This window comes from Eucyclogobius newberryi, unplaced genomic scaffold (assembly GCF_026437365.1).
Source record: "Eucyclogobius newberryi isolate DKJ021-1_F unplaced genomic scaffold, fEucNew1.0.hap1 SCAF_8, whole genome shotgun sequence".
In the NCBI taxonomy this organism is placed as follows: Eukaryota; Metazoa; Chordata; class Actinopteri; order Gobiiformes; family Gobiidae; genus Eucyclogobius; species Eucyclogobius newberryi.
In genome coordinates, this window is record NW_027316500.1 from 13,978,035 (window position 1) to 13,991,166 (window position 13,132).

Below are 13,132 nucleotides of genomic sequence, written 5' to 3' on the forward strand. Positions count from 1 at the left end.
GTTAACATTTTCGCTATAACTTTTGATCAAGGTTGGCATTTTTTCATTAAAATAAATTGGCACAAGTAAAACATATGTAGACAAAAGTTTATTTACACCATACAACATTTTGTTTTTAAATATTTTATACAGAGCTGCAGATGAGAGAGCTTGCTGGGATCCTTCAAGCAGATTCTGCAGTATTAAACTTGTGAAATATATTATTTATATAAAAGTGAGTATTATCTTTATTGCATTTAAAGCAATGAAGAATGTAGCTTGACAAACATTCATTTTAATATGACAGAAAAATTATCTTTGCCTTCCATGTTTTCTATTATAAAGTAAAAAGTGTAGTAATGGCCAAACTGACTGTTATAAACGTTTTTAAAAACCTGCATAAATATGTACATTGTGCTGCGTGGGTCCAGTTTTCTCAAATCAAAACTAGGCCCGACGAAGCTGGGACCGCATGGCATGTCGTTTGCTTTGTGAGGTGTCTTCTGGAGATTTTGGGCCAATTCCTCCACGGATCATTTGAAACACAGGATGGTAGATATAGTACACCAGGCTGTCCACCAGTACACTAGTGAGAATACAAAGTAACACGGATGTTTTTTTTCCCTTTTTCTTCTCTCTTTCGCTCTCTTTCTCTCTCTCGTCAGTCAGTCCGTATATTGGATTGGCACATAATGTCCCTGTCATACGCATGATGTCATACGATATGTATGCCAAGGCTGTTTTTAAAAAAGTCTGTCGCTTTGTTCAGTGCAAAATACATCTGTTATCCAACTTTTCCACAACAATTGCATTTTCTATAGGCCTCTTTCCTCCTCTCCTCACACCTCGGTCTGGAAGTCACCCTCCTGGACATCCAAGGGTAAGTTGACACACTTTTCCCACTCGGCTGCCGTCATCTCCAGAGAGTCCTTGGTGTTAGGTTCTAGTACATTCATAGTGGCGTAATTCTGATACTCGCAGGCTGGATTGTAGCTCTCCCATGGATTCTTGTTTGGCATTCCCTTGTCCTGTGGATGTGTCCAACGGGAAGATGAGATTAGTAACCTTATCCACTGAGCTGTTTGCAACACGTTTAAGGGAGTATCATATACAGCTACGCTATGCTAAAATAATGAATACATGTTGTGGAAAGCATTAAATAACAAAAAATATGGTTTAAATATGGGCATGCTCATAGAAGGCCATTATCATGGAGTTGTTTAGGGCTATTCGTCTGACTGCACTCTGACTGATTATCCCAGAGAAACGAATGCAAATAAGCAGGAATCTGCTTTGTGTAATGTAGAATGAATACCAACATCTGCAGCAAATTCATTAGAGGGAAACGGGAAGAAAATATCTACAGTAGTTGTCATCTTTCTCTACAAAAACACTTTCAGTGGTAACTAAGCAACTGGCCCAATACTGTGTAGTCGAAGTGATTGAACTGTGAGCATTATATGCAGCCAGAGACTCCTGTGACAGTGACAGTCTCTGAGGCTACATTTGGTCACCAATGCCATTTCTCTTTTGGATTCAGAACTGGAAACAACGCTCTTGTAAGAGAGGTTGACTCATAAAACCAAAGGGATAGTCAGGTGTGCTTACAGAATGCAGAGCGTGTGATTCGAAGGTGTGCATCAATGGTGACAAAGTGCGCTCAAAGTCTAAACTTATTTTGATAGTTTAAATCATTTTGCCATGCATTAATGGAAAACAATGGGGTTGCTAAGTAGATAAATGCATGTAAAGAAAAGTGCATTTATGACCTTGCATTGAAATGGATGCACATAAGTCTTTATTTCCTCAGACTGGCCTTGTGCTTTTAAAGGGGCGGACCCCCTGCAGCTGCTACAGGAAGTCACATGAACTCTAGCTACGTAACTGCTCATTTGCACGATCACACATTATGTGTCCAGCACATATTTAAATAGAGTACTCTCTGACTGGCTCACAGACTCCCCCCTGGTTTCCTGTTACTCACCATGCCCATATTTGGTATGTCTCGAAATCGGTCCAGGGTTTGAAATTTCTGATTCAGTTCCTGGAACAGCTCCATGTGTCTTTTCCTGGTGTGCATGACTTTCTGCAATGGCAAGGGGTTTTCTTTGGTATTGACAGCCAATAATGGAAATGCATCTCCCTCTCCACCCCCGTCAACTCTGATCAATTTCTCAGTGTCATAGTAGTTTACATAAAGGCCAGATTTCAAACAAATTTGCATAACTCTGCATATATATTATTTAGCTTTCAGGATAAAGGAACTCTATTCATAATTTAGGTCAAAATTACAGACCTAAGAAAATCTAAGCCTAATCTACCCAAATTTCCATTAAATGGAATACTTGGAATAAACAGCTTACTAGCTCATTTAGTGCTTTGTTGACATATGGGAAATCCTTATAATTAGACTTTGGCAGAATTTCCCCATCTAAAGAGGTGGTGTGTGTCTAAGCTAAAACAAAACGCTCCCAATGCAGTGCCAAACTAGTCAAATGCCAAGCTCCTTCTTTGCCATTCCTTTACTTTGAAGGCCTGTACAATATATATGCAGTACATTCTGATATTGAAATGCAAAAGAAACACTGCTACATGTCAATAATACTGCAGTTGAGACCAGGTGATTAAATCAGATGTGAAATGCGCAATGACTTTAAAAGCATTCATTTTGATCATCAGCGTACAGCTAATGAATGTAGGAGATGAAGGAGGATAAAATGTTGATGAGTAGTGTTGCCCTGTTTGTCAGTTGACTGCCTCGCTTTTACCTTAACTACACAGCGTGTCAATAAATCTTCAGTCAAAGCTGTGTAACTCCAATAAGCTTAAGAGGCAAGTACTAATAAATCAAATGACAAACAAAACTACAAAAATGGCTTTCCTCTGCATAACAAAGCTAAGTGCATGTACTTAAAAGGAAACAAGTATGCGACGTACCTCAAAGTCTAGATCTGAATATCTTGATTTTCGTCTCTGTTAAAAAGAAATTATTACAAATATTAAACTATTTACTTACTGTTAATTATTGCATTGGTTCTCTACTGTGCTATACTGTAAATACCTCTAGTGAGCTCATAGATATTGTGGATCCTGTTTCACTGCGCGACAGCCCGGCAGACTCCTCCATCTCGGCGAGGAAGTTTTTCACTGCAGTGCGCGGTTCAAAGGGCAGGTTCTGCATCTGATCCGAAGCCCTGGGGTACTGCTGCTCCAGGTTCACATTCATGTGGTCCATTCCCTGCGAGCTGATGTTGAAGTCTGGGTTCATCTTGTAATGCATCAGCCTCTCGTGGGACATCTTATCCATGGGGATGTTCATCTTGGTGTCGTCTTTGACCAGAGTTGGCACGTTGGAGCCAGACATTCCTGCAGAGGCTGAGGCACGGGGCATGACGATGTAGTCGGTCTCCATCATCTGTCCCACGGCGTGTGCCTCGAGCTCATGAGACATGTCCTGCTCACTCTGCCGCAGGGCGTCATCGGTGCACAAGTAAACAGTGCGCCGCATGTCTGTGTTACTGTCGCCCATGCACTGCTCCTTCATATCTCCCATTCCCATTGACATGTGCAGCGCGGACGGCTGCTGGATTAACACTTTAGAGATGATGTTGCCAGGCAACGTGGAGTAGTTGAGGCCTTCGGGAGCCTTCTCATCCTCTTCATCATTGAGGGAGATGCGGGAGAGGGTGCCTGTGATTGTGGCTGCACGACAAGAGCCCATGTCTTTGTGGAGAGCTGTGGGGCAGAGATTTACAAGGATTAGCTGAGAATCTGAGTGACTAAAGTAGTGTTCCTGGTTGTGTCAGATTCCTCTGCAAAGGACCAAAAGAGACCGCTTATTCAAACCAACGAAGGCTATTCACTGAGGATCTACAGCAATGAGAAACTCTAATCTTAGGACAAATATGTGGAAATGTAGTGCTTCAGACAAAACACTGAAAAGAAAAGAGACATAAAGCTGCCACTGAATCTCAGGAGGATGTGGAATCGAATGACGAGTCTGCTTTCATTTATCCCACGGCAGAACATCGCACCCTGATCCAAACTTTATGATTGGTGATAACCTTGCAAACCCGTAAACCAGGCAGACTACAGGTAGCTTCTCGAAATACTCTCTGATTTAAGAACATATTGTGTCCTCCTGTCCGAGTGTTCTAATCTCATCATGAATCAAGTGGAATTACGTTGTCTGATTAGAAACTTTACAAATACATTTCAAGGACATCTCAAAACGTGATGTGCAGCAATGAGTTGTGTTTTTGTTTATGCAACCCATGATGTAACAGAAGAGGTTACAACCTCCCCGTCCATAATCCCTGTTTGTGACATGTGACTTCCTGAATGTAGGGAATAATCTGTAAAGTGCATGTTGTGTGACTGCTGCTCTCCTTCAGCTGAGATCATGATTTATGAATGACACCTGTCTCTGCCTCTTATCGAGGATGACCACTTTACAAGACAACACTGCCACTAACATGAGCTACAAGAGCTAGACTACAAGCTCTTATCAAGGAGTGCCTTGAATAATGACCGGACAAAAAACTGTAATGGTGACATGTAACCACAGCTGTGTGAGGAGGATATTACTAAACTACAATTATTTATCCAGACCGTTAGCTCTTGAATGTTCAACCATTTTAGGAAAACGAGCACCTCCAAATGTTGCACCCACACAGACATTTTTGATTGCATCATCACATTCATGAATTTCTTAGTGCAAATTGCCAGCTGTATTCTCCTCAAGTAAAATCCCTGTAAATGTCAGGATTGTTTTGCAACCTAAATTTAAATGTACTACATTTTTCTTGCATGTGTCGACAGAAACAAGAAAATTGTGGCTTCTTACCTGATCTGCAAGCAATGTCCACATCTTTCTCGAAGTCCGTCTGCAGATGAAAATATTTTGGTCAGTCTGACTTAAAATTGCTTGATATTAAACTCTTGTTGTTTGTAGGGTAAAATAATTGACTTTATCCTCACAGCATATCAATAAAACATATATGATACACTGGTAGGACTTCTGTAATGAACTATATAGAACCCAGACAGTGTTCTGCAAAAACATTTTGGTGAGAAGGATATTAGAATACTAATAGCAGTGATGTGCCACTGGCATTGCACTAGATGAATATACTGGTGTCCTTTTGAGAGGTCAGCCTCAGGTTACTCTCATCAATTCCCTACCAGAGGAAATGAGATGGATGCACAGCAAACATGGACTGTAAGTTCAATCAAACAGAACTAAAGGGATGCTGCCGAGGCCGCCAAGAAACCAAAGGGACCAACTGGCATTAATCACAGGCCACTACTGTGAACAACGTGTAATTGCAACTTTGCCCATTGCCTTGTTTTTCTGAATGGGGATATTAAAGAACAAATACCTCCACTGTGAACAGAAGTGGAATTAAGGGCAAAGGAGAGCGGAGTGGTGAATGTGCATAATAAATAACACCACACAGGCGAGGGCTGCTGTTCCTACCATTATCTGAGCGTGCCCATTAGGGAAGGTTCCTGTTGCATCCCCACTGATTGGATCTTGGCAGTTTCTCAACCGACATCTAAATGCATCTTGGACCTATGGGAACAAACAGGTTTGTTTCAACACTGTAACAACGTTTCATGTTTATATGCTGCATTCACATCACATAATTCTATAACTCCTACAGTTTAAAAATGAGCTGGAGGTCAAGTCAGAAATCTATGGTAGAATTTTGTGTTTGACCTAGTTTTTAGTTCATATCTCTGTAATTACTGACACTAGTCACATGAAACAAAAATGGCACGTTCAAAGTTCAACATCTTCTCTGTCAGTATAAATAAACAAAAGTAAAATCATTTGTTCAAAATAGCCTCAGAAAGTGTTTAGTAATTTAACTCCAACGTGAATAAGATTTATATTGCAAGTTTGTGGTGCATATCTCTAACTAATAATCATAAGGTTTAATTAGTGTATTTCTATTTTGGGTATCTCTTTCAAAAACAGTGAATCTTCCATAATCCTCTGTTTGCTTGATAACCTGTCCATAGATCAGGGTTCATCATGAAAAAAAAGAATTCATGTCTTTAAGTGGTGGTATATTAAGGAACATTGTCCCTGTAGCAAAATGTGTCCTCTACATTTAACCACAGTCAATGCCGCTGGGGCGACCTGTCCACCACAGAGGACCCATCCCCAGATCTTGAGCCTGGCTTGGTCAGGACTACATTAGCTGACAGATTTTACCTTACAATGAGAGAAACATATCAACTCTGCACAGAAAGCCCGGGCAATAAAGTCGATGTGGAAAAAACGCCTTAAGAAAACAAACGTACCTCTCTTCTCAGAATACAGTGCACCATGACGATGACAAAGCCCTGCAGCGAGTCAAAGACAGCGAAGAGGATCTGAAAGAGGATGGAGCGTTTGTCCGTCATAGCGAGCACAGCGGACATCCAGGTCAGTGCCAGCAGAGGCAGGACCACACAAGAGCTCCACAGAGACGCCCTGAGAGAGGAAATAAATGCATTACAGGAAGGACGCACCGCAAGGAGTGGAGGAGACATAACATTAAAAACTGTCAAAAAAAATATATAGTAGCAGGTAAGAAACAAGTGAGCTGCCATTCTCTTGTGGTATGTATTGTATTCTCAATAAATGGATTTCAGATGCAAATACAATAAGTAATATGTTTTTTTTACTCTAGAATAAGCAAACAAAACACAAGGTCAGGACAGCAGTAAATCTCCAAAGGGTAATTTCTTTTTTTTTTTTGTTCAAATGAATCTGAACCTGCAACATTAATATCACTAGAATTGTGTGGATATGCTGTGTATTGAGACTAAATGCACTGAAACGAACTAGTAGTAGCCTTATGCTGTAGTGGACCGCAGCCTGGACCAAAGCGATTGAGTGGACACGGCGTACATGCAGAGACTCCCTGTAGCATGGTTCTTATTGATTGCGAGACACTGACAGGCACTTACATTGCGTTGCTCGCTGTAGTTGCTGATAAAGCAGTTGTTGATACCACACCGCACTTGGCACACTTGAGAGTTAATCCTGTATGCGGCTCACTCATCTGTCTGCAGGACGTAAAAGAGACAAGAGGATGACAAAGACAGCCAACAGCCACTGCCCCGCCACCACCCAGACAAAAACCCCTCCGAGCATTTCAGAGAGAGCCAACGTGTGGGCAATTTAATGATTTTCAACGTGGACTGATTCTGCCAAAGAAGTATGAAGCAATGCGGCTCCCAGGAGAGATCTGACCCCTTTATGTTTATACATTTAATTTCAGTTCTACGGAAAAGGAGGTCTGAATCTCCATATGTAAAATACAAAATAAAAAAAAATCATGTACAAGTTTGCAAAGACAAGGACAATTACACAGAAGGAAATGTTGAGAAGAAAGTAAAGAGGTACTAACAAGGATGTGCTGTCATACCCTGCACGGTGCTTCAGCTTCTTGTCCAGAATGCCATCTCTGGACACAAGCTTGTTAAAAACCAGGATACCAATCACCATGTTTACCTTTGAACAGAAGCAGAGCAGAAAATGAGATTCGCGTTTGCCTTTGCTATACAACTGCAGCTGACTGATATCTTGGCCAAGTGAGGGTTTTATTTTTTTTTCCAAATGTCTGATGCTTTGACCTCAGGCGTCTGTATGACATGAGCCGATAGATGAGGCCAGCCCTGCACACTCAACACAACAGCCTGAAGGAAAGACTGGGACGACAAGGAACACTGGGCTACTCAAAGGCACCTTCTGCTATTAATAACACTCAAGGAGACTACGCTGTGCTGTACATATATACACTTGGATTAATTAAGTATTTATGGGCTATATATTTTCTGTATTTTACTTAACAAGGGAAGAGATAAAGTATCAATATGGCTTATGTAATGTGATGATAATCTTGATATATGCAAAAAGGTCTTTCCTGTTCCAACAAATTGTTTTGTACGTTGCCTAAGATCAGAACCACAAGGTCAGTGCAGAATCAAACCCAAAATGTCCTGTAACACTATTTATTTTTTCTCACATTCAAATGTTTAGTAAACTATGCATAATCAAATTATTGGTAATGCTATACCACAGACAGTAATGGGCAAAACAAGCATTAACCAAATCAGTCTGTATGTGTTGTCTTTGCATAATGAGGTAGTTTGTGAATTTGCTCACAATATAAAATTGAAGATGATTAACCAGCTCAGTTATTAGATTTTGAACACATCTAATGCATAAATACTTAATAAGCTGCTAACCACATGGTGCCTCCCATTACAGTGAATGAAAAGGCTCCAGCAGCAGCAGCAGCCCGATGGGACTGAAACTGTGATTTTTATTCATAGTGAGTGTAGAAATGCATTGTCTAAATGGCTGGATTCTCAATTCTCTTCCCAATCTACTGTTTAAAACACATTTTTATGCAGTATAAAAGATTAATGTTGTGTTGGGTCTGCCTGCACATTCCAAGATCTCTTACTATTTTTCAGTTGTATAATCGACCCAGTGTTTTCATGATACATAATTTAAAGTCAACATAAAGCATCTATAATATATAGTGTTTTGGAAAAACAACATTATTTGACACAATTCGTTCACAAACAATAGTAAAATACACAGCAGTGCTGGAATGTATTGGAAATATATGCATGAATATCAATAAACAGTATCATAATTACACATTTTAATACTCTATCGAGGTGCAATAGTGGGGAGATATTGAAAAGAAAATATTTGATAACGTTTTTAAGTTAAATGGTGTTGATAGTTACATAAGTGAAGATTTAAAGTTTAAACAGTACATTTGAAATTGATACGCACCAAAACAACAGCAGCTGCGGGACCAACAAAGGCATACAAGAGGCCACCCTCCAAAGACAACCAACAGCTGTGAGGAGAAAAACACACTTTACTCCCGTGAAGACATTAACGGTGCAGTTAACAGTGCACTCCAGCATACAATAGTGCTCTGCCTAACTGTCAGGGGACATGCCATATGCTCTAAGTCTATTTCCAAAGTTTCATAGGGCAATAAAATGCTAAAGAGGTTTTAAGCAGTGTTTATGCATTTGGGATCCTGCAGGGATACAACTCAAGAGAAATTGGCCTCTTGCTGTGCTATTCTGAAATTTGATTGGGTTCTTGGGACAGTGTTTATAGCATTGTTTGGATTTAGTAAGTCAACCAAATTGAATTACTTAAGCACTATTCGTTCAGTGTTAAAATGAACCCGTGTAAAAGCAGAAACTTACTATAATGGTGTCCCGTAGCCCTTTGTTTTAGTGAACCCCATGGAGACTGCAACCACTAAAGCTGGCAATCCTTCAAAAGAGAAAACGATCGATAGTTAGTCAGGCCGCTCGGATTCGGGCCACTTCAATACAGTCAGAAAGTCAGCGCCTCTGCCTCCCAGTCATTAGACAGAGTGCTGCACTTTATTAACACTCTTTTTTATTAAGAGATACTACCAACAACATTCACAAATGCAATATGTAGCTTTCAATCAACTAGAATATAGCAAAAGAAACTACAGTATAGGCACACTGACCACATTTGTCAACTCCTATGTTATTTCAAGTTACTTGAGTCTGTACACTCTCCAACTACCTTTCCACACCATTTTCTTTTTCAATCCATATCTGTAGCCTACTTTATATATTAGGTTTATTCTTTGTATACCTTATAATTATGAGCGGAAGAAAAAAGGTATGTCAACAGTTCCTAAAGACATATTATTGATGTCATGGCAATTTCTGAATAGATAACTCTTGCAAGTACATACAGTACTTAATAAAACGGCCAGTGGGTTTTTCATTAATAACATCTTGTTTGTTGTTGATTGAAATAATAGATTCTAGCCTTTCTAGTGTGTGCCTAGAATACTGATCTTTTTCTCTTCTCGGTAGCACTGAAGGCAGATACTATTCATGTAATCCCTTTCTGGGAGGCACAAGGCAAGACTCTACAGTCCTGCTGTAGAGGTTAGTGTACATACAGGATGGCCATAAATCATATTGTGACCAACACAGTGCCAAAATAAGGTGCCAGAAGACCATGGACAATTTATCTTCAAAATGCACCCTTTTGATTGACAGAGCGTATGTTCTAATGGGGCCCAGACCAGGAAATGTTCTTCTATGGCATTTACCTCCACATGCATATGATTGTAGCTATGATTGTAGCAGTGGCTTTGTCCATTTCTTTAGCAGCCTGCAGTGTACTGCAATGACTAAGAGAGACTTGTTTGTTGCTAGGTAACAGGAAGAATGAGTGTGGGCTCTTTCATAATCAAATTGATTTTAAAAGATAGATTTCTGGCCATCTGAGAGATAAAAAAGACGAGATGGTCAGGGTTTAGTCTATTATTTATCAAGCAAAATCTAATTTCATTCTAATTGTTGGTTTCTGAGTACAGACATAATTTTTGGTGGGTATATGTTTCCACCTGCTGCATGTCAAGTTTTCGGGTGCTATTCAAATGTAGCTTGTGAAATAAAATGTGTGCTAAAAGTTTAGACATATGCCTATTAAAAAGTGCCACAGCAGGAATATCTGCATTGTTTTTGTGTTGGTAGATTTAGTTTACACCGGCTGTATGAGTGGGAGGGTAGAAAAACTTAACAGAGTCACAGGCCTATTAAAATGTGTTACAACAGCAGGTGAGAAAACATGTTTTGTCTCTCCATTCTACTTGACAGAATTCACCATTATCTATTCCCCCCTGTTTTTTCCCAAACCCAACATGGACTTCTCAAATAAAAAAATATGAATATCACATGACCCAGTACATGTAGCTTCAAAGCCTAACGCACTTCACACAAAACATGGGGTCACGCTACCTTCTAAAAAGACTCTCTGTCCGTCTCGTCTTTGCTCACTGCATTTAAAAGGCTGCACCAAGAGCCAGACAGGATCACAAAAGGCTTGAGTGAAAGGGTAGAAAGGATGAAGATCTCGCAGCACCAGCGAATGAAGCGAATGAGAAGAACAGACTGAATAGACTACTTGGAAAGATACCTTTGGCCTGAAATCTACAGAGGTGAGAAAGAAAATGGCTGCTTCTAAGGCATAGTGGTAGTTAATGGAGAAGTTTTTGGGTGAAGGAGCCACTTACCCCAGCCAAGACACAGAAAGCGTTTGCGGATCAACCTTGTTCGAACCTTCCCAGTCACTGCCATGTACGACTGCCAGGCCTCTGTGAGCACCCAGCAGAAAGAGGCCAGGAAGAAAAAGTGCAGGAGAGCTGTTGTCATGATGCAAACACCCTGTAGAATACAAACAAGAGACACAAAGAACAGTACTATTATTACAACGAATGGAATGAAGAATTATTTATACAGGAACAAAAAAACATAAGACATTTTGATTTGGATAAGAACCAGTGGCTTATTGTGAGCAGGAGTGTACACATTTTAGCATGGGAGAGCTCTTATTTAAAGTTGCATTATGTACGCTTTTTATTGGAGGATCTGTCACCTGCTTGTCTCATAAAATGTTATTGCTTTGCCTGGAATAAAGTTACTGTATCTTATAGATTTGTCCATCTCTCATTCATTCAATTAAACAGACAGTCCACCTAAAAGCGTACAAAATGCTCCTTTAATTATAAACAAGGCATTAGGTAGAATTGCAAAACCAAAGCCAAACTCGATTGTACAAGCAGTGATTTCTGTAGACAGAGATCTCCTGCAGATGCACATCCATTTTATTGACATTTCTTTTATTTGCTTGAACTAGTCTTGCGGCACCAATCGCATACGCCCGTCTAGCCTGCCCACTGAAGCAGCCACTGAAACAGAGCATTGGAGTTTGAAGTGCAGCTAAGACGGTGGCGTTAGCTGTTCAGATCAGAGGAAGCGCTGGATGCCTCACAAATCCATGGAGTAGCGTTCCTCTGCACTAGAACTGATTAGTATGCTGGGGATCCTACCTCAAGACAGAGAACCAAGGTCAATGACTTTACACAGACAGGAAGAGCTACAATTAAAACGGAAAACACCTCTCAGTTTTGTTAGCCTGTCCATATTCAGTAGGCATCAATGGTTAAATTGAGGATTAGTCATCATTTTTAAACAACAAAAATGTTTTGTTGCAAGTGTAAAGTGGGGGATGAAGTACTGCATTTTGCAAGTAAAAGTGCACATACAAGAGCAGATACACAATAAAAAAGTCTATTTACCAGTAAGTTGAAGTATTGAAATGCTTTAAAATGTACTTTAAAAGTGATTATTGTTTGATTATGAGAACTATTAAAGCATCACATTGTAATCTTGCTTTTTGGTCATTATAGGCAACGTTCCAACTAAAGCCTACTTTTGTTTGCTCAAAGGGAACTCTAAAAATGCAGGCAAGGTCTCCAACAACGTGCCAACAATAAAACACTAATTTCAGTAGTATTGAAGTAAAATTGAATCTACTTTAAAACATACTTAAGTAAACAATAGATATCTAAATACAGTTCTTTCACTTTTGTACTTTGTTACTTTGTTCTACTGCAAGTGTGCAAAACCTCCATAGAGATACATCAGCCAAAACAATGAGAACAAAAGGACACAAAAGAGCTCAATAAACTGCAGGGTCACAACTGGTAAAATATATGCATCACTGTAGAACTCAGAACACTTTGAATGAACACCAATGATGTGTTTAGCATCTTAAACTCTCCACTGATGGGTTATTGCAATACTGCTCTAGGGTGGTTCATTATGATGATTGTGAGGTAAGGCTTTGTGGCTTAGTCAGATTAATTCGGTCCAGAAATGACGCTCTCGATTGCTAGCGGATTCAGTCCAAAAAATGAATGTGTAGGTTTATGAGGTTCAGGTTTTCTTATTGTTTGCCGGGCGAAGTGCTTGTAATCTCGGTGGCACAAAGCCTGGTGAGGTGCAGATACTGGAGTGCATCATCTTGTCCCAGGGCATCCACGGCACACTGTGAAATCTCCCATACACTTGAACCTCCCCACAGAGAGTATGACAGAAAACCCATCCATCTCCTGGAGCGCCGCCGGGGTTCACAGTAGACAGTAATCCTGCAGCACCTCACCTCAACTCACCACTGACACGGAGAATATTCACAAAGAAAGGAGAATAAAGGTGTGGATTGTGGAAGCTATTGTCGTTTATACTCACAGAGCCAGACTTGTGTTGTTCATTTAGGTCAAAT

The 13,132-nt window shown here is 40.1% G+C and overlaps 1 protein-coding gene across 9 annotated transcripts in view; it reads right to left on the minus strand.

The window, feature by feature from the left end:
• Nucleotides 1-613: 613 nt before the first annotated feature.
• adgrb3 (adhesion G protein-coupled receptor B3) overlaps nt 614-13,132 on the minus strand; it is a 113,623-nt gene continuing 101,104 nt past the window's right edge. For 5 of the 9 annotated variants that reach the window (XM_072436231.1, XM_072436230.1, XM_072436228.1 and 2 more), the window contains 11 exons: nt 11,082-11,232; nt 9,220-9,289; nt 8,789-8,855; nt 7,386-7,489; nt 6,943-7,041; nt 6,292-6,463; nt 5,459-5,554; nt 4,826-4,865; nt 3,041-3,714; nt 2,917-2,952; nt 614-1,007 (listed from right to left, as the gene is read on the minus strand). In XM_072436231.1, coding sequence (XP_072292332.1) covers nt 819-1,007; nt 2,917-2,952; nt 3,041-3,714; nt 4,826-4,865; nt 5,459-5,554; nt 6,292-6,463; nt 6,943-7,041; nt 7,386-7,489; nt 8,789-8,855; nt 9,220-9,289; nt 11,082-11,232 — 1,698 coding nt within the window. In that variant the 3' untranslated portion in view covers nt 614-818. Of the gene's footprint in view, nt 1,008-1,109; nt 2,066-2,916; nt 2,953-3,040; nt 3,715-4,825; nt 4,866-5,458; nt 5,555-6,291; nt 6,464-6,942; nt 7,042-7,385; nt 7,490-8,788; nt 8,856-9,219; nt 9,290-11,081; nt 11,233-13,132 lie in introns of those variants that run through there. The other 4 variants (XM_072436232.1, XM_072436225.1, XM_072436227.1 and 1 more) reach the window with 4 other exon arrangements.